This window comes from Physcomitrium patens, chromosome 17, assembly GCF_059467195.1.
Source record: "Physcomitrium patens ecotype Gransden chromosome 17, ASM5946719v1, whole genome shotgun sequence".
NCBI classification, from domain to species: Eukaryota; Viridiplantae; Streptophyta; class Bryopsida; order Funariales; family Funariaceae; genus Physcomitrium; species Physcomitrium patens.
The window spans coordinates 2,029,494-2,050,472 of NC_143426.1; the positions used below are offsets into that span (position 1 = coordinate 2,029,494).

Below are 20,979 nucleotides of genomic sequence, written 5' to 3' on the forward strand. Positions count from 1 at the left end.
ATGTATCATGTATGTATAATGTAAATATGTATCACCTAAGCCACATCTGACACCAATTCTGTCATATAAATAAATCATTTTAACATTTCCCTCTATATATATATATATATATATAGATACCTCTACATTTTTCTACTCTAACAATACACCAACTTTTTAATGATGACCATCTATAGTCATTCATGTTATTCAAATCTACAAAAACCTCCAAAGTCTTTGTGGTTTATTTATTTGTTTATCTGCTGTGTGTTAAAAGCTAGCTAAATATTCTTATTGACATTGACATATAGCCAAGTTATATATCTATCTATATATATATATATATACTTATTGTCAAAAATACTTCCATGTGAATTCAAATTTTTACAATTGATATATCAAATAAATATCTTTCATTTTTTGTATCACAATCAATTTCTGATGCAACTGATATGACACGCATTTATTCACCAAAAAATAAAAACAACATAGGTTGATTAAGTATAGTTTTGATATACCTAACTTCTAATATTAATGGTGAAAAAAAATACATGCTCAAAATTAATGTTAAACTAAGATCAATCAACAAATACTTGAAACTTAAATGTTACACTCTCTGACCTCAGATATTGAAACCAACAAATTAGTTTAAACAAAAAAACTATTGTTTTACATCCTATACTATGTTTTTTCAATAACATTTGAATGTATCCAAATTAAAAATATAACTTTTTCTTGCAAAATCTTCACTCTCCACAAGACTTTTAACGTAAGATCAACTTCTCAACACAAAATTTCAATTTTCATGGGCAGAAAAACCCTAAAGAGTGAGTAGTTCCTCAAGTTCAAATCAAAGCCTAGTTACAATAATTTATTGTGAAGCCATAGGGTGGTAGTTCTAAGTGCACTTTAATAAAGATGGTTGTTTCTTCCAGCTCCAACAGTGTTGTTAGTTGTAGGCTGTTGGAAGGTTCGAGAGACGAGTAGGTTAAGAGAAGAGCTAAGGCAACCGGGCAGTTAGGTTCGGAATTGGTTCGGGCACGAAGCAAGTCCAAGCTAGGGAGAGAGAGATAGGGTTTAGGAAGGCATCATCGTCATCGTCCGAATAGAATTGGACAGGTTCGGGCCGAAGGGAGGATGGGAGGGTAGGAAAGCAGGTGAGGAGGGAGGTTCGGACCCTCCATACCTCCATCCCTCCATTTGCTTGGTTTTTTTGTTTTTTTTGTGGGCTTCTTGGACCCTGCTCCTCCCCGATGGTCCCAGTTCGTGTTCCGATGCAATTGGTCCGTTTCTTCCCCCACTCCCCGCAATTTCTTCCCAACGGCGTCGCCTGCGCATGTCGTCGTCCCTCCCGCCGAGATTGTGTTGTAGGCTTTGTAACGAATGCTCGGGTTTGAAAACTCGTCCAGCGCGGTGGTAGATTGCTTGGGTTGAAACCAGAAAAAGGGCGGGAAAGTGATTGTTTACGCTTGGTTTCGGTTTCGTGGGCAATGGCGATCAGGGACGAGGAGAGGGTGTGATCAGTTTTTTTTGTTTTTGTTTTTGTGTTATTTTTTTGTGGTGTCATGAAGGTCTGAAGGATTGGAGGTAGGGGGTGGCATGATGGTTTTAGGGTTTCAGGGTTGGGATTCTTCTAAGCGAAGTTGTGTCCTGTTGGGGTTGAGAGAAGGGAGGAGAGGAGGTGGATGTTCTGGAGTGTTCGTTAGGGTTTGAAGTAGCGGCGTGTGTGTGTGTGTGTATGGTGGCGAAGAAATTGGCCGGGATGACAAGGAGATGGAGTGCCGCGGTTCATTTCTTTATGCATCGCATTCTAAAAGCACAAGCGGATTGTGACGTTAGTGAAACGTTTTCGCTGAAGTTTTTTGGGGGTGGTCAGTAAGAAGATTAGCGTGGCAGGTCATGGTGAGCGTCGGGGACGTGGTGCGGGCTGTGGTGGATCATTACAGTGAGAATTGGTGGATTGTTGAATTGGACCAGAGACGTTTAGAATGCGACACAGAGTTTTACTTCTGCAAACAGGTTTTGTAGGGTCTTACAGAAATGAGCTCAAGGAGTGTAGGGGGTATGAGCAGCAGCGTTTACTGGAAATGTATAGCGGTGAAATATTCTGAGAAACGGAAAATGGCACGTTTTCAACCTAAGCCCTCGGTTGCTACATTTACATTGTGTCCTTAGGAGGGTTAGGTCACGAAATTATAGGGTCGAAGAAACATTTGAATTGGGAGTGTGTAAGTAGGGGCGGGGAGTTGGTACTTGCCGCCTCGCTGGCTTGAGGATTGATGGAGTGCAACAGAGATGAAGCAATTCGGGCGAGGGAGATTGCAGAGAAAAAGTTTACAATGCAGGATTTTGCTGGCGCTAAGAAGTTTATTCACAAAGCTCAACAGTTGTATCCTGCTCTCGAAGGTGTATCCCAATGGCTGGCTGTTATAGAAGTTCACATTGTGTCTCAAACGAAAGTCGGGAGCAGTAACAATGAGACCGATTGGTATGGCATCCTTCAGGTACTCGTGCCTTTTTGTGGACTAACCCTTTCGCATCGCGTTTCGTTTGTGTCTCGGTGTTTTCTTTCAAGCTGTATTCTTTTGTACCTATTTTCGGATGAGCGTTCTATGATGCCCCAATCCACTGGAGACGTTCAAATGTTGATTGCCTCCTTTAATTTTACGACAACGAGTATGTCGTAAGCAATGTTTTTAATGCCCGTCATTGTGGTTATCACTCGGTAAATGCAAGCATCAACTTGTTGATGCTGTGCATGGATTCGAACGTGAAGTATGGACAATGTTTTGCTTCTTCTGTCCTCTTTTCGCGAGGTGAAGATTGTGTAGTAGTAGCATCCTTGCAGTTTGATTGCTTTATTTTATTTTATTTTGAAAAGTAATGCTCTGTGGGGTAAATATTCGTTGACGTAGTGGTCTTTGCGACTGATACGATTCGGTCTCTCCATGTCATGAGCTTGGAGCCGATTTTCTACATTTTGGTGTGCCGTTGGAACTTGGTAGGCTGTACTTGTGGGGTCTGAACTTATTTCTGAACTTCGTGAGCACTGTGTCTTAGGTGGAGCCGACGTCGGATGATAGCACTATCAAGAAGCAGTACCGGAAGCTCGCTCTACAATTGCATCCTGACAAGAACAAGTCAATGGGGGCGGAGGCTGCTTTCAAAATGGTTGGAGAGGCTTTTGGAGTTCTGTCTGACAAGGGTAAGAGAGGTTTGCATGATGTGAAGCGAGCTGGTGAGTCCAAGGCCTCACGTGCGCCGTCTCGTGTAAACGAACCATCGAAAACTTCGTATCCCGCTTATCATGCTCAGTATCAAGCCGCTGCACAAGCAACACCTGGCCCTGGCCCTGGAACTGGCGCTCCAGCTCCGCATCCATCCCTCACCTTCTGGACGTCATGCCCTGAATGTCGAATGCAGTACCAATATTTGCGCACTTACTTGAATTATCAACTTTTATGTCAGAAATGCCACATACCCTTCCTTGCGAAGGACATCAATGCAGCACCTGTAAATGGGGCCTCTTCGTTCGCCGCGTGGACACGTACTCCCGTAGACAATAACGGTCCCATCCCGCGCAGCGCAGCTCCCCCTGCTCCTAAAAGAGCCGAGCCATTTAGTTTTCAGAACTGGACTACTCCTCGGACCAATGGGTCTACAGGTAATGTAGCTGGAAACGGACATTCTCACGTCTCTGGGGATGCTCATGCGACGGGTGTTGGGGTCAAAGGACCAGGAGCTGCTGGAACTTCAGCAACAGCAGCAGCAGCTGCTGCAAGCCTGGTGCAGGAAGCATATAGGAAGGCCCAAAAAGACAGAGTGGATGCTGAGAAGGAGTTGAAGAGGAAAGAGAAGGAGAAGGAAAAACTATTGCGGCAGCGAGAAAAGGAGGCTTTAAGGAAGGCGCGTGAGGAGGCCAAGTCGAAAGAGGCTTTTGATCGCTTGATGAACAAGCGGAAGGAAACCATTGAAAAAGAAGCCAAACGGCAAGCTGGTCGGAAAGATTTGAGCAGGAAGCGACTTAGCAAGCGCAAAAGATTAGGAGGCGATGATGATGATGATGACGATGATGACAACGACGAGGATGAGAATGAGGACGAGGTCGGGAGTCCCACAGCCAAGTCAAATCCTACGAGGAGATCCTGTCGTCGCAAAAGGAATGTGGCATACGGACAAGACGGAAGTGACGATGATGATTTTGTTCCTCCTTCGGAAGCAAAAAAACCCTCCATATCTGGTAATGGTGGGGAGGTTGGCTGCGGTAGCACCTCAGAAAAGGGCAAGTCCATGATGGACTCCGATGACGAGATGTGGATTGAAAGAGGTGCTGACAACAATTGTGTGAAGGAAAGGGATAGCGGATCTGCATTTGTGAACGATACTAGACTGAAGGATCCTTTGCATGAACGTTTGGCTGAGAGGTTCAGGAGAGACCTTGCAGCAAAACTTGGCAGAGTTCCAGGTCTTACTGTGCCTCGACAAGGCTTAGCACGGCCAAAGACGGAGGACGAACACGGAAAGAAATTAGAGGAAGGAATGGATTGCGCTGCTAACTCGGTGAATGATTCCAAAAACTCATCATTTTGTACTGGGAAACCTGGTGGTCATGTCGATGTAGACACCTTAAAGCAGAACGAGCAAGAAATTCATCATCGCGCCAATTTTCCTGATGGACCTGAGAAGGATGTTCCGTCCCCCGTAGGCTCTGAAGAAGACGTCATAAATGTGCCCGACCCTGATTTTCACGATTTTGATGCCGACCGAACCGAAGCTCACGTGAAGAAGAACCAGGTGTGGGCTGTCTTCGATGATACAGATGGAATGCCTCGGTTTTATTGTCAGGTGACGAAAGTCCGCCGAACCCCATTTATGGTGTATGGCTCATGGCTGGAGCCGGTTCATCCTCTTAAAGATTCCTTTCACTGGTTAAACGAACGCGAACTTTCTTTGAGCACTGGTGAATTTCAGCTTGGTGATGACATCGAATTTGACCAGATAAACACGTTCTCACACTTAATGCCAATCAGGAGATGCAAAAATCTATATGAAGTCTATCCGAAGAGGTCTGAAGTGTGGGCAATTTTCAGAGACTACGATAAAGATATACCGAAGTCTAATGCCGATGGAAGAGTTCCATTCCGGTACAGCTTTGTAGAGATTAAAAGTGACTTTTCAGCAGTGACTGGGGGAGGAGGTGTAGTGGCGCTAGAGAAGCTCCAAGGATACAAAACCCTCTGGATACCTCAGGGAGATGTGTACCCGCTTTCAGTGAGAACCTTGCACAAATTTTCACATCGAGTACCTGCATTGCGTATTACAGAAGGTGACTTGCCTGGAGTGCCTGCAGATTGTCTGGAGCTAGACCCAGCATCTACCCCAGCTGATGCTGTAGAAACCTCAGCTAATGCGACATAAAAAGTCCACAGTTTGAAGGAAGATGGGGCAGACGGGATATCTGTCTGGCTGCTGCTGCATATTGAAGGTGAATTCTGGAGTCTTTTTTCTTTTTTCAACTTTTTTTTCCCACTGATGGATGGATGTTTGATACGTGGGGCGGATATTCACAAACTTCATCCATGTTATTTCTTCAGAATTGGTACCAGCTAGTAATGCGGCTTGTCAAGCAGCGGGCCATCTCCCTCACATACTAGTGTTGTTATTCAGGCTTATTACCACCTGAGAAACACCTCTTAGGCTCTTACACCAAGAATTGGTCCAAATTTACTATCACATGCTTTAAGTGAAAATTGTTTGCAGAGTTAGGATAGAAAGCATAGTTGGAAGCTACTTCTCGAAAGTTTTATGATAGCTTCGGGATTTTTTTTAATGTGTAGAATATTTGGCATGTACAAACTCAGACTCGTACTTTGATTTTGCTACTTGATCTTGAGATGATTTTTTTGGTTCATCTTGAGTGGAATATCTGGTTGTCAATATTTGGTCATGTCATCATTTTTAACTTAGACTTACGGTGCAGGCCTAGTATCTAGTTGATCTCAAGTCAGTGTTGGGTGTATTCCCGCAATATTCTACTTGCATGCAAGTTCTGTGTTTCAGATCTCCTGAAGTTATGTGATGAAGTTAAGCTTGTTACCCATGCTGCAGTCATCTCTACACTGCTTTCATCACCACAGCCCTAGTTTCATGTCTTGTAAATGATTGCTTCAAAAACCGAAGGTGTCTTGTCAGGATGGTTACCCTATTATGTCCTAATTTTACTGTTGTCCCATTACAATCTTTTCTACTTTTAGCATGAACATGACATAATACAATCAGAGCAGCATGTGAAGATCACTTCCTTGCATTCCACTTTATCACAGGCACAGCATAATTCAACCAGATCTTTGATCAGAAGGAAATTGTAGGGAGAATCTATGTCTTCAATGCAACAATACAGTTTGGTGCGGGAATGAACACCAACTATGTGCACTTAAGTAGACTCAAAGATGTCACAAGGTATCCAAGAATGTCACTTTGATAGGTGTGTTTTAAAACAAAAAAATGTGAACATGTATATCCATACTTTAGTGAAGAGAAATTTTAACATGTAGTGATGGTTATAAAAACATAAAAACAAAAATAAACAATAATTTTTTGTAAAATCATTAATGGTATAAATTAAAAATCCTAGATATAAAAAGTGTTGCAAATTTAAAAACTAATATTGTAATTATATTAAAACATTGTAATAATATACTCTAATCCAATTACTATCAATCATTAGAATTAATAAAATCCAAAATAAACTCTTTTAAGTTATCAGAACCATTGTTTAAGAAAAACTAGGATAGATCCAACATAATCAAGTTATTATTGAATTCCACTATATAACTTTATAACCTTAGTTAGACTATTTGATATTTTCTTTATTAAATGGGATTATTCTTTAAGAAATTTATGAGATTTTCTTTATTAAATTTATGGGATTAAATTTTGTAAATATCAAATTGATATTTGTAAGTTTATTATACTTTTATTATTTATTATAGATTATCTATTATTTTAGTACTAGAATTTTTAACAATAATTTCTTCAAAACATCATTTAAATTCCTATTATTTTCAAATATTTAAAGGATACACTCTTTATTTTTAAAATAAGAATTCAAGTTTGATACATAAATTTTTAGTTTACTACTAATAATAAAATTCTTCTTTTAACCTATAATATGAAAATTTATCAATGCAATTTGATGTGAATATTTAGCAAAATAATAAAAGAGACTCAAAAGTAATTAAACTATCAAAATGCTTAATATGTTTCAAGTTATATTTATTAAGTATAATTTACTAATATTTATTAATTTTATATATTATTTAAGCATCATTTTTTTATAAGTAACATAATATATTAAATGTGGTAATGTGCAATAATCTACACTTATATGAAAGGAGGTGGAATAAAATCTTGAAAGAGAGAGAGAAAGTAGGTTTCAACCATCGAAGCTTGGGTATCAAGTGGAGAACCCTTATCACATTGGCCATCATCAACATTGTAAGGTAGATGGTGCATTACAAATAGAGAAGAAGGCCATATATGGCCATGATAATACAAGACAAAGGAATCAATGATAGAAATAGAGGATGGACAAAATCAATCATAAGATAGCAAGGGGAGTGCAGTTTTCACAACATTGAGGTGTGGTTTTATCAACTCTCTCTTTTTCTCTGTAAATATATATAAATATATATATTCTTCAAGTTAGAAATATTTATTTATAATTAAAATACTTTATTATTTGAAATATCTCAAATGTAGACTATTGATAGTCCATAATATATATAAAAAAATCTATTAATTTAAATATATTAATTTATTCTTTTTATTTATGAGATTTATTCTTAAAGCAATATCATCTAGATTATCAACCACACTTCTAATTAGACATTCTTACACATAAAAGTAAATTTTGTGAATTGTATTTAGATGGTTATATACTATATCAATTATTAAGATAAAATCTTAATCTATAAAATGTCATAAGATAAATAGATTCCAAGAATTTTAATTTTTATAATGAATAATAAAATAAATTAATATTAAAATTTATTCATTTTAGTATTTATGTAGTATTTATTTAATACTTACAATAAATTTTATTTATTTGTCTACTATACTTCAAAGAATCATCTTAGAGTTTTAAAAGAAAAAAATCTATAATATAATAATAAGAGAGAATAAAAATACTATTTTTTGAAATATCAGCCTTTTAAGTTTAAAAAGATACAAATAGTAGTATCATAGAAATCAGTCCTACTTGATCAAATAAAATAATTTCTTAATAGTTAAAAAAAAAAATCATGTAAAAATCATCTTTTTATTACGAATATGTTAATACTTATGCTAAAAAATATTTTCAATAGCTATTATGCATATTTATGATTTAAATTTGAATCTAGTAAGCTTCTTTTATACATTCAAAACAAAAATTTACCTATCTAATATATTACTACTTATTTCTACTTATTTCTAATTACTACTATTTACTTCTATCTATTTAAGTTGTGTAGGCATCTATTATATGTTTTGCCTTCGTGGTAAAATTCAATACTTTATATAAATATTTGTTACTTAAATTGTTGAGCAGATTGTTTCTATTAATGCTTGTAGAAACTTGATTTCTTTTTATTATGCTGTCAAATAGGTCAAATATTAGATTTGAAAAGATTAAATTTAGTCAAATTATCTACCTAGTACCATTCCCATATTTTTATATAATATTTAATAGGTTGAATTTTCTTAAAATGGAAAAAAAAAAAAAAAAAAAAAAAAAACTTAAAAGATTATGTCTTCATTATAATCTCATTTATTACAATATCTCTTACTTATTATACTAGTTTAAGATTAATTTTTTTACAAAAAGACATTATGCATATTATATAAATAAAATTGTGAAATAACAACAATAATAATAATAATAATAATAATAACAACTTATGTCTCATTATAAATTTATTATGATATTAAAATCTTATTATTAAAATATGTCTCAAACATCATAATTTACTTTTTAACATCAAAGTATTAGACTTAAATTATTTTATTTACAATAAAGCAAAGATATACATTCTTAGGTATTGATTAATTTTAAGGAATTTATCAAAAGTCCTTTTTAAGTCTAAGTATATATATTTTTTTAAATTATGTAATTTTAAACAACTATAGTTTTATAATAATGCTATTTTACTTGAGCATAATCAAATATTTTATACTAATACAATTGCAATGTAATTTAAGCAACTTTAAATTTAAATTATATGTATATATATGAATTATTTATTATTTTATTTTACTATATATTGATTTAGTATTAATATAAACCATAATAACTTATTTATAGTTTATATAAAAATTATTATATAGAATTTATAATAAATTTTATAAATCACATGAAAATAATTAAAATTAGCTCAATAATATTACTAAAGATGTGGAAATTAAACAATAGCAATTGATCCAAAATTTTGTATTCAAAAAATTTAAATCATCTTTTTAAAAGCCATCACAACAAGACTAGGGCCGTTTTATTTAAAATTCATGATTTAGAAGGATTATTCCTAAATTTTACTTTATATCCTTTTAGAGATTTGAGGCTAGATTAGATTTCTTTTTAAAAGCTTGCTTGCTTAATTTGGAGGCAGTGATTGCCCAAAGGTGAGAAGAGATGAAGACTCTCAGACCAAACCAAGGGAAGAATCCCAAAGGACAAAAGCAAGATGAAAGGAGAGAATAAGACTTTGTCAAAATCAAATCCTTTCAAAACAAATTCCAAAAATACCATAATATCCTACAGAGTTGTATGGGCTCAACCTTTTCATCTCACAATTATACAAGAAAAATAGACAATATTTTTTTAACTCATGAGTGTTAATTCTTTATACACCATCAGATTATTTTCCTTGTACAATGGAACACACATCAATTGCATAACTTGATAAAAACATAAATTTTGAAATTTCAATTATATATGTACTTCACACATCTGTGTACATAATATGTTGTGTTATGTATTAATTATTTGATCACTCATCAATTATGCCATTCAATGTACATGATCAATTTCGGACAATTTTGATACAAGTGTTCTTTCAATTCGTGCAAAATACATGTAATTTTAGGTCTTTTTGTAGAAAATCCTATAAATCTGCAACATATACCAGAGTATAAGCCAGAGCATCGGCAGTAGTGCTGAATACCAAAGACTTAGTTATAGGTGTGACTATCATGTTGTGTTTAAAAAGTCCTGTTACAAATGAATGGTTGGTCTGGCAATTTAATTTCCAAATGACAATTTTACTTCTACCATGTGAACTGCAGCACTTTACTACATACTGCACTTGCACTCAACAATTAAGTACATTTTGTCTACTTTTGTCCATTCAGTTCAGCAATCCTGTGAAGAGGGTATAGGAAGACTAGCATTAACCACCCAGGCACTATCTTCCGCTCAGTCAAACGAGGTAATACCATCCTCTGAAATTTCTATAAATAGACTAGTCTTTACATGCGAACATCCCAGCGTTAACAGCCTCACCTTCACAAGTGAGAAGCTGAACAGCTAAACCAACCGTCGATGTGGATTCTAACCGTTCAATACATTGTACATTTCTAAGAAATGGAAAAGGGATTTATTCGCAGATGTCCCAAGGATGGCGCCCCACAATCTCTTAAAAACTAATTGCACACTCCCACATCTCAAGCACAGGTCCACTTTTGAGTAGTAAAGCAACAACGCACTCTGGTTCCTCCCACGGGAACTTCATGACACAAGGGTACCTACCCTACGTGATGTGGAATGCTACAGCCTCAAAGGATGCGATTCAGTCATCTATGCATCAACCAATTCTTCGAAGCAGTCTGCTTCGTCGAAATCAACCCTCGACCTCGTAGTTACCAATCTGTGTATTTCCCGGTCTCAAAGCATTTTCTAAAACATGAGACGTTTATAGAGGGGGAGGGCAAAAGGTGAATCTCAACCTCAGCGATGGTGTCAATACTGCGGCTCTGACTTCTGCAGCTAAATGAACCATATTTCTAGTGCACTGCTGTATGAAGATGGAAGATTCCCTTGCAAGAACACATAGTGCACAATAAAGACCAAGAGTGAATGTCAAAACTGAAATAGGACCAAAATAAATTTCGTCATTGCCTAAGGTGAGATATACCGCCTTTTCCTGACGTCAACAGCCTGTCCTTGGATACCGCAGTTGCAGGAACCTCTGGTGTATGATTGAGCAGGTTATCACCATGCCCTGGCCTGTCCCAAATCTTCAAGTTACCTTCATGACAGGCTGTAACGATAGCTTCCTTCGTGAACAGAAGCCCTGACAACGGCTCTGCATGCACACGGTGAGCCATCACAGGGGCCAATTTTGGCACCTCCTTTCGAGCAGGAGCATGACGTAATGGACCCACCGAGTGCGCTGCCCCATCCCAACCTGCCGCCTGATGATTTAACACCGACGGAGACCCACTAGATACTGGTGCCATCCGCAGCGGTACAACCACCTCATCCATAGACAGATCCCAAAGAAGCAATTGTGTGTCCTGTGTGGAAGGATCCCACCATACGTGGGTCAATACAAGATGCCAACACTTCTATTGACACAATGCGACCATTGAGAATGAAACATTGATTCTTTGTTCCTCACAAAATCAGTGTCGAAACGACTCTAACTCGATGAGGAAAAATGACAAATAGCCAAAGCACCTGTCCAACAGAGCCAAAGCGGTAGGTGGTAACTTCTCCTGCTCCAGTGTCAGGAATGGGTGCTTCCCAGAAGGGATCGAAGGCCACTGCGCTAACCTGAGACCCTCCCCAGCCATATTGCACAGCGTCAAGATAATAAAAAAATAGAAAAATAAAAAAAATCCAGGATAGTTGTGTTAGGATGTCTGAACAGTCAAAGCTCCAAAGCGGATAATCGTACAAAAAAACCACGACAAGCCAACAGCTGTAGTCAAGTAAACAGTACCCAAGAATTATGCCCCACCCCCCAAGCAACGACGGCTTGATCCTCCATACTCCAAACTTGTACAAGATCGTCTTCTCCACCTGTCAATATGTACTTCCCATCCGGACTACCAATAGCCAACCCCATTGTGATTGTCAAGACAACTTTTCACTTCCCAAGGTTTCTATTTTAGTACACTACAGCCGCATTCAAGAGAGTAATGATGACATCGTAAGAAAGAAGAGTTCTATGAGATGCTTTAAGAGAAGTACTAAATTACTTCCTGAAGCTCATAATAAAGCATTCAGTTAAATATGTACCAAATATCAACTTAACATTTTACATCCTGATAACCAAATCTACAAACTATTAAAAACGTAACAAACGTCACCCGATCATCAATACAAAGCATTAAATACAAAGCAGACGAACTGGAACAGATGGAACAAATCGCAGGGAAGTCCGTAATAAGATTACCAAAATAAAGCCCAGGGTTATGATGCAAAGATCCAGGTGAGGTAAGTTTCTTCACTTGGACTTTTACTTACATCACCTGGATTTTTGCAACATAACCCTGGGCTTTGTTTTAGGTTTCCTACCATGGACTTCCAATTGGATTGAAACAATCGCTACGACAAAGTTAAACCTACTTTGTTCAAATTGTAACTGCATCAGCTGCCACGTCAACATTGCATTACGAGATTAAACATTAAAAGACTTGAGATCGATCCAGAGACAATACCTCCAAGAACAGCAAAGCAAGGCACCAAAATAACTTTTACACCCACATACAAGGGTCTCCTTAGCATAATCAAATACCCTTAAGTATCCTGACACATCAACATTGTCATAACTTCACATTCCAAGCCAAGAATAAATTCAAAGCAGCATCTGTTCTACACTGAAATAAGTCATTTATCACCAACCTTACCATATCTTAACAATAAATGTAGGAAATAAAACTCATTCTGCAAGCATGAAATGTGTAGACATACCAAAGTAAGCACTTAATCTGCGGGAACATGTTCAGTGCTAGAAGAAACATACCATCTCGACCAACTGTCGCAAGATAAGTACCATCCCGCGAAAAAGAAAGTCCATTAATAGAACCCTGACAAATATGCCATCTGGCAACTGGGTTGCTCTGAAAATTGAGCCATCAAAAAAAATCCTATGTCACTAAAACAAAAGACTGGGCCAATGCGAAAAGTCTAGACTCACCAAATGTCAGCAGCAAACAAAAGAAGCACTTCTTGTAATCAAGTCACCATGGTGAGAATTGAAAACGTTATTCAGTGCCTTGACACCTAACAGAGGATAACGGTGAATTAAGAGTACCTTGCTAGACCTTGCATGTGCGACATGGAACTGGACCGCATCTTTCACAGGTGGAAATGGAGCATCTCCACTACTATCTTTAGTCTGTCAAAACAATACCGGAGACATTCGTTAATACAATAATAATCATTCAACACCGGACCAAAGAGAACCCCAGCTCCCCACACACATTCCTAGTAACTGGTAATCGTTGCAGGCCGAACTTCAAAAGCTTTCGACTCAAGAAGGAATTAGCCAATAATGTTATCAACACAAACTCCCCTCTAACACTTGATAAATGATAATCGTATCAACTGAAGAGGTGCTTGCTATATTTAATTGTAAAATGAGAAAAATAAGAATAAATACTGTTTAACTCACTTTGTCATAAACAAAAACATTCCCATCAGCATGCGCTGCCACAAAAAGGCCCTCGACGTTGGGTACATGAGAAACCGCCGTGCACCGACTGTACAAACCCGATGCTAATTTATTAGTCATAATTTCTAAAACAGCGTGCTGAAGCGTTTCGACCTCCAAAAAAGCTTTCCAACTTGCCCAAAATCCAGAGAAAAACACAAGACCATGACGAATCTTAACACTGACAAGTGATTTAAACATTAGCAGTGCTTTTTGCAGCAAAAGTTCTTCAAGGTAGCTGTAGCATAATCCTAATTATGCCATCCAAGCACATTTTGAATAGAAGACCTGCTCTCTGTCTAAAAAATCTCGCTGAAACACATTGGACCAACATTCGAGTAAGACTCTACTATATCAAACTTAAACATGCTTGTCAATCAGCAGCAGTTACTTAGAAGTGAGGGAGCTCATACCTGCTATTGATAGAGCCGTCTTTATTGAAGTGCATGGCCCCGACTAGCTTTTTTCCCGAGTCCTGCAGCTGCTGTCTAAGCGATGCAATGTAAACTGCACCGACAAACCATGTGAACTCGGTCTAAGGTATGATACTTACATCCATGACTGGCAGACCGCTGGAAGTATTTGGTAAGAATACGGACCAAGAGAAACTGAATTTAAATTATCAGCATTTTATTTATTTATTTTGTGTCTGGGAAACAAATCAAAACTGAATAACTCTCACCATCCCCAGTATTCAACCCAATGATAAGGTCGTTGCCATCCTTCGCATCTTCGTCAAAATGATGACATACGGGATTAGCATTGCCAAACTGGATCGTCTTGATTGGCTCCTGGAAGAACATGATTGCACAGATTTCAAAGGTATGGCTTAATTTGTTGAACACAACCATTAAAAAGGTATAAAATATTCCGGAGACAAGTACTTTACATACTCAAACTAGGACGCAAAATCCTGTCACAAGAAAATCACCAAGAAAGTGTTCCAAACTTCATTTTAAAGATCCACAAACGTGCCTTTCGTACTCTCATCGAAGTGACGAGCATCGTCCCATTTTTGGAACCCGACGAAGGGAACCAGTTCCTAACTAGTGCCTACTAACGAGACCTAAAGATGTGCCTTCCGTAAATCGAAGCTGTATGAACGAAGTGATTCTAAGGTAGGAGCAAAAATGAAATTTGAACTGAATTATCATTTAATTGCTTATTTGATAAGTAAATCAAAGGTGGTGTCTGATTGACGAGAGAGGTATTTTATGTTGGTGCAACCTACAGAACTCTAGGCTCGAAAGACTATAAGTGTTTACCATAGCCCCAATCGGCTGTTCACTCTTCGATATCACATCGAAGAAGAAACAAACTAAAACAAAAACAAAAATCATATCCATTCGAAATTATAAGATGCAGGATCACTTGTTTGTCGAAGTATGTGCTTCCTACAGCTAAGCCATAAGAGCTGTGATGTAAACATAAATAGAAAAGGACATAGCTATCAGCGGTTAGAGATTATAAAGCTAAACATGCAAGAGCCATCTACCTGTAAACAAACGATCAATCTTGACTACTCGCGTGGCGATAACCTAGTGGTTATAAGGAAGAGAATACGATCAAACAAAACGAAAGGCCTGTCTTGATAACACACTTGCCTTCTCTTGAGAATAGTAGTCACTGATGAGGATGGCATCGCCCACATTGAAAATTAAGTAAGTGCCCTCTCCATCGTAAGAGGAGGTCAAAGGGCTGCTACCCAATCCGACAGGGCCCCCTGCGTTGCTTGCAGTTGGAGACTTATTACTACTCAGCCTACCCGTAAAACCATTCCCACCTCCGAACCCCAGACTTCTACTCCCATTGCCTGCTCCTAAAAACCGAGCAGCTGTGAAGCGCACGCCTCCTACAGTACTTGCACTGCCACCACTTACCGTCGATGATTGAGTGGGCTTCTCTTTCAGATGAGCTAACGCCACCTGCAACAATGGACCACCGGTGTCTCAGTCACTCCAGATTACTCTGACTAGTACCCTAACCAGGGGGTGTAACGCTGTTGCATTCAGGGCGCAAGCGTGATTGCGTGATGCTGATCTACAAAACAGCGAATCCAGCAGCCCTAATGCTTCATTCCTTAACACGTTGCAACCTAAGGGCAAACTCCATCCTCGTGTCCCTGCTAGAGTGAGACTTGAAAATTCACGCTACAGATTTTAGGCTACTTTGCGGGAACATAGATCAGCCTTCAGTTTGATGCGTTTGCACTATGGAATCCACCCCAAAAGTCGCGGCAAGTGAATCTTCCCGTGCGACTAGCTGCAGACTTTACGTGGGGGGTGGGGGCAGAAATGATTGGAAAAAAAAACAAGGCGAAGTCGAGTGAAGGTGTAGTTTCCCTAAAACGCTCAGCAGCTGAAGCAACCATCGCGTACCTGAGTGATAACCTTGGCGGCAAGGCTGTAGTGAGGAATGCCCGGAGAATGTGTTTTCTCGCGCGACAAATTGTACCGGCCCTCGGGGGTCTTAAAATGAGTGCGGACGCCTGGGTTGGTGGCTGTGGACGTCGCCATAGGGCTGGGCGATGGGATTGAAGAAGAATCAGCTGTACAAAAGCGGCAGGGGGGGACGCACCGAGGTGAGAACAGGAAGGGGCATGATGAAAGAGAGAGCGAGAGAGAGGAAGAAACGACGATGGTAGGGTATGAAGAGGAGATACAAGCAGCAACACCACCACCACCAGCTACGCAACAACAGAGCTGCCACTGAGATCAGTAGCCTGGTATCGTACTACTGCTATTACAGCAGCAGGAGAGGCAGGAAAAATGCACCAAGCGCAAACAACGAGGCGATCCGAAGCAAAAGGCACTACCGAACGGAGATTCAACCATGCTGCGAAGCCGCGAGCGAAGTCGGGGGGAGGAGAGGGGGGGGGGTAAGGGACACGGGGGTAGACTGTCTTGCTCTTTCTCTTCCGGTGAACTCGTCTTTAGGTCTCTCTCTGGTGCCTCGAGTCATTTCATTTCGGGGCTGTAGCGTGCGGGACAAGGAACACCTACTGCGACAACAACGACAATAACGACGACGACGACGACGACGACGACCACGTGCTTCTGCTTGTGCTACTACGGCTTCTTCCTCTACTTCTGCTTCTAATTCTTCTTCTCCTTATCCCCCCCCCCTTGCAGCTGTACGCCGAAGCGGCAATCCTCCGTATCGACGCAAAAAACACATTATTCTCCAAACCCTCCCTCGTTGCCTCCTATTGCCTTCACGCATCTTTCTAGACCTCGGCGAAGAAAGAACGCATGTTACTTACATTATCTATTTCAATATCTTACATTTACATTGCAAAATAGCACAATCACATATTAAAAAACTAATATTTGCTTCAACATTTTTATGCCTTCTTATATTTTTGTCCTATATTTTTAAAAGGATTTATTCATCTTAACATATATTATTAATTGAATATTTTTAGTACAAAGAAATATACTATATTCAAAAAGAAGAGTATGAAGATCGTAAAAATAAAATACTCAATTAAAGCATAGATCATATACTGATAATATATTTTTAACATAAAAAAAATTTGACTTAAATAAAATAGATTTGTGGCAAAAAAACCAAAGAATAAATTTAAAAATAATAAAATCAAATACATATAACACTAAATATATAAAAATATATTCTAAAGATCAAAAGAATAAGATATGAATAATATTTAAAGACAAAACCAGGTTTTAGCTATCATATCTATAATAAGTTTGTTTCTATTAGTGAATTATGGTTACTTTTCAAGGGCAGATAATAAGGAATTTGTAAAAGGAATAATATTACATGCCATTTAACAGATAATATTGGTCTTTCATCAATACAAAATACAAGATATGGTTAGGAATGGTCAAAACTTGTGACATAAAACTCCAATTGACATTGTATGCATTTCTAATCTAAACATACTTTTATTATGTATTATTTTTAAACTTTTAAAATTTTGGATGATGTATTGATTACAAATTTTTATCAAACATATCATATTAAATTCTACATTGATAAGCTTTATAAAGTGATATACTTTGTTTAAATGCCAATATTTGTATTGAAAGAACTTTTTTTTTGCATTAAATCTGTAAAGTCTATAATGGAACACATTATCAAAAGTGATATATATATATATATATATATATATATATGTGTGTGTGTGTGTGTGTGTGTTTTTAAAAAGGATGGTATTTAAAATTTATTCAATAGCTTATATATTTAGAAAAAAACTTAAATTAGTATTTGATATTATTTAATTAATATCAGTTATTCAATACTCTAATTTATTTCTTTATTTGTACCAAAAAGGGCAAAGGTTATTTTCAAAAAGATTTTTATTATTTTTTTATTATTTTTTATTATTTTATTATTTTATTTGTTTTTTTTAAAATAATAATATCTAGTTATTAAAAGTTGAAAAAATAAAATTCAGTTGAATAATAAAAATAAAAAGTTCTTGGTTGCTTGTAGACCTTGTTTTATTACTATACTACATCACAAGACAAAATGGAAATGTGTGATCTATTTTGTAACATACATTGTAATTTATATATAATTTTGAAATATATTTAATGTATAAATATATAAATATTAAATGTGTTATATTTATGATTTGGAATTCTTATTGAAAAAGTCATATTAAAGACTTGTTTTATTTGTATATTACATCATATTAAAATTTCTAAAATAAAAATTATATGTTGCTATTTATGCTATAAATTTAATATCAATTATTTTTACAATTTTTTTAAAATTATAATTACTTATTAAAAGATAATAATTAACATATATAATAAAATACTTTAGATTTTATTATCAAATAAAAAGGTATTCAATATAAATAAATCGTAGTTCAAAAATGATTTTTAAAGGATTCTTCAAATTGTCTTTGATGAATCTTAATCATATTATATAAAATCTAAAGATATTGTATATGTATATATTTATATTTTTCTTTTAAAATTAATTAAATTTGAATTTCTATAAATAGATTAATAGGATTTAAAAATTAATTTTATTCAATTCATTCACTATATATATATATATATATATATATATATATATATTAATATTAATTGATTTATTGTCTACAATTAATTAAAAATTAAAAATTATGGAATACAAATACATACATCAATTTTATTTAGATTTTTTAATAATATTTGGTACATATAAAATTATATTAAATATTATTTACAATAATATTGGATAAATAAAAGCACTGCTTTTAAAAATAAAATTAAAAAACAAGATGTAAAGATTTGGTCAATTTTGTTATCCACAAAGATATATTTGAACAAATATATTGTAAAAGTTTTATTTTTCATTGCTTCTCACATACCTTATATCTATGTATAAATTCTATTTTTGGTATAATTAAGTAAAAAAGTCAAATCAAAAAAACATTCTAGCAAAGAGAATATTTTCGAAATTTATTTTATAATAAAAGAAAAACATGTTGAAGTATGCTCAAATATCAAGGACATAAAACCAGATAAAAAATTGAAAATACAGTATACTTATATGCCACTAAAATAAATAAAAATGTAAAGAAAAGTAATGTAACTATATATATATATATATATATAAAGTTATAGTTATAGTTTTTGCTAAATATAAAGATACTTGAACTTAAACCATTACATACAAAAGACATTGATAAGACCAAAGATGATGTTAATCTACCTCTACATATACTATCTATCAATGCACTTTTGTAGAAGCTTCTTGATGACTAATAGACTTATAAACCAAATTTCAAGTGTAGACAAATTCCAATGTAACTTCTTAAAAATAAAAAAACTTGTAGAATAAATTTTAATTACCACATGATATATCTGTAGGAGTATAAAGATCCAATCTAGATATAAAAACTTCCTCAAAGTTTCATAAGAAGGATATTAATTACTTAACATGTTTCTCCCTACATCTCTTTTTATTTATTTAAGTAATATTAACATTTATTATATTAAGAATCTAAAACTATATAAAAATGGATGTAAATTTTTAAATATCTTGATATTTCTTATAAAGGTCAAAACTTATATTTTACTCAATTTTACTATTCTAGACCTAGTAAATTGTGATGTCATGTTGGAAAATGTATTAAAAAAATAATTGGTTTTTTACATAAAAAACATAAAGTATACAAAAAAAAAAGATGTTTACTTATGATGTTGACTATTGATACACCTACAATAGTCTATAACAAAATTTGCGGTTCTACATCTCTTAAGTGCTAAATTGGTTATTTTGAATTTTATAGGCAAACTTTGAATTAAGCTTATAATAAGACTAACCACTTTATGTTTTATTTATTTTTTGTCTTCTTTTGATTTTTATTTTTTTTATATTTATTATTATTATTATTTTATATTAAAATTTATATTTTTCTTTTTTTTACTCACAATTTTATATATCTTTTAACTTTGTACAAACCTTTGAAGACTTAAAATTCTTCAAACTTTTTTTTTTGAGTTTGTCATATTTTCTTCAAATTTACAAACCTTAACTTAAAATATGAGAATAAATGATAGTTAAGTCAATAAAGATACACTAGATTATTAAGACTATCTACCTTTTAAAATCTACTTAGAGAGAAGACAAAAGATTAAAATTTTTAATTTTGTCAATTAGATGAGATTAAAAAAATATTATTTAGTTGGATTTACACTCAATAAAATCAAGCCAAAGATAGTGAGAAGGAAAGATAAAGTAATATACATTTTTTTTTCCTGCAAGGCATAAATAATGTTGTCCTTTAGAATTTTTTCATAATATTTATATTTTAAAACTCTAAAAATATCTAAAAAATAAGAGTATCTTTTTTTATTATTTTTTATTTTTTTATATGTTTGCTATAATTGTTAGAATCATACATTGATTCTAAAAATTATAGCAAACATGAATATATATATATATATATATATATATATATATATATGAGCCAACATATTTAGATTTATAATAGAATAATTGATTTGATCAGTTTTACCAATTCTGTTTACTTTACACTATCTCCAAAAACTAAAGATTCCAAAATAAGATTCTTCTTTACAAACCTGAAGTCATTTTATTAAAAAAAATTGTTCATATAGAAATCTATCAGTAATTCTAGTTTCTGTAAAAATTGCTCTCTCTCACGCATTCTAATGCTGATACGCATTTCTGCAATGGCCATCGTTTATTCCACACCTCCATCTCTTTAACGACACTCTGAAACAGTGAGCTTTGACTTGAGATTAATCCCGACTAACCAAACAAGGAGCCAGAGATTCGAGACTAAAAAGTTCCAATGTTTTTCTCTGAAATTCCAAAA

General features: G+C 35.3%; 2 protein-coding genes across 4 annotated transcripts; one reads left to right on the plus strand and one right to left on the minus strand.

Annotated features, from left to right (window-relative positions):
- The first annotated feature begins 1,485 nt into the window (after positions 1-1,485).
- On the plus strand, positions 1,486-5,902 carry LOC112294622 (uncharacterized). Of its 3 annotated transcripts, XR_016498096.1 has the most exons (3): positions 1,486-2,483; positions 3,040-5,464; positions 5,574-5,902. XR_016498096.1 is itself a non-coding variant. In XM_090244039.1 (2 exons), the coding sequence occupies exon 2, from the start codon at positions 3,124-3,126 to the stop codon at positions 5,395-5,397; it is 2,274 nt and encodes a 757-aa protein (XP_090100165.1). In that variant the 5' UTR covers positions 1,899-2,467; positions 3,040-3,123; the 3' UTR covers positions 5,398-5,902. The 3 variants fall into 3 exon arrangements, 2 of the variants coding, with proteins under 2 accessions (XP_090100165.1, XP_090100164.1); XM_090244039.1 differs by having other exon boundaries at positions 1,899-2,467; positions 3,040-5,902; XM_090244038.1 differs by having other exon boundaries at positions 2,116-2,483; positions 3,040-5,902.
- Positions 5,903-10,254: 4,352 nt separating this feature from the next.
- LOC112294609 (putative catabolite repression protein creC) lies at positions 10,255-16,634 on the minus strand. The gene is made up of 12 exons (XM_024545265.3): positions 16,489-16,634; positions 16,052-16,221; positions 15,278-15,598; positions 14,356-14,464; positions 14,087-14,180; positions 13,635-13,722; positions 13,275-13,358; positions 12,984-13,080; positions 12,679-12,766; positions 11,958-12,063; positions 11,693-11,788; positions 10,255-11,529 (listed from the first exon to the last, which is right to left on the minus strand). The coding sequence occupies exons 1-12, from the start codon at positions 16,505-16,507 to the stop codon at positions 11,125-11,127; spliced, it is 1,677 nt and encodes a 558-aa protein (XP_024401033.1). The 5' UTR covers positions 16,508-16,634; the 3' UTR covers positions 10,255-11,124.
- Between the last annotated feature and the right edge of the window lie 4,345 nt (positions 16,635-20,979).

What these genes read in the sequence shown, in the direction of transcription:
- LOC112294622 (XM_090244038.1), top strand. Translation starts at nt 2,259, where the DNA reads ATGGAGTGCAACAGAGATGAAGCAATTCGGGCGAGGGAGATTGCAGAG. An exon ending in ATTGGTATGGCATCCTTCAG is followed by an intron (nt 2,484 to 3,039) that starts GTACTCGTGCCT and finishes ACTGTGTCTTAG; the next exon opens with GTGGAGCCGACGTCGGATGA.
- LOC112294609 (XM_024545265.3), bottom strand. An exon ending in ACTACTATTCTCAAGAGAAG is followed by an intron (nt 14,465 to 15,277) that starts GCAAGTGTGTTA and finishes ATGTTCTTCCAG; the next exon opens with GAGCCAATCAAGACGATCCA. An exon ending in GGGTGGGGCATAATTCTTGG is followed by an intron (nt 11,789 to 11,957) that starts GTACTGTTTACT and finishes GGAGGGTCTCAG; the next exon opens with GTTAGCGCAGTGGCCTTCGA.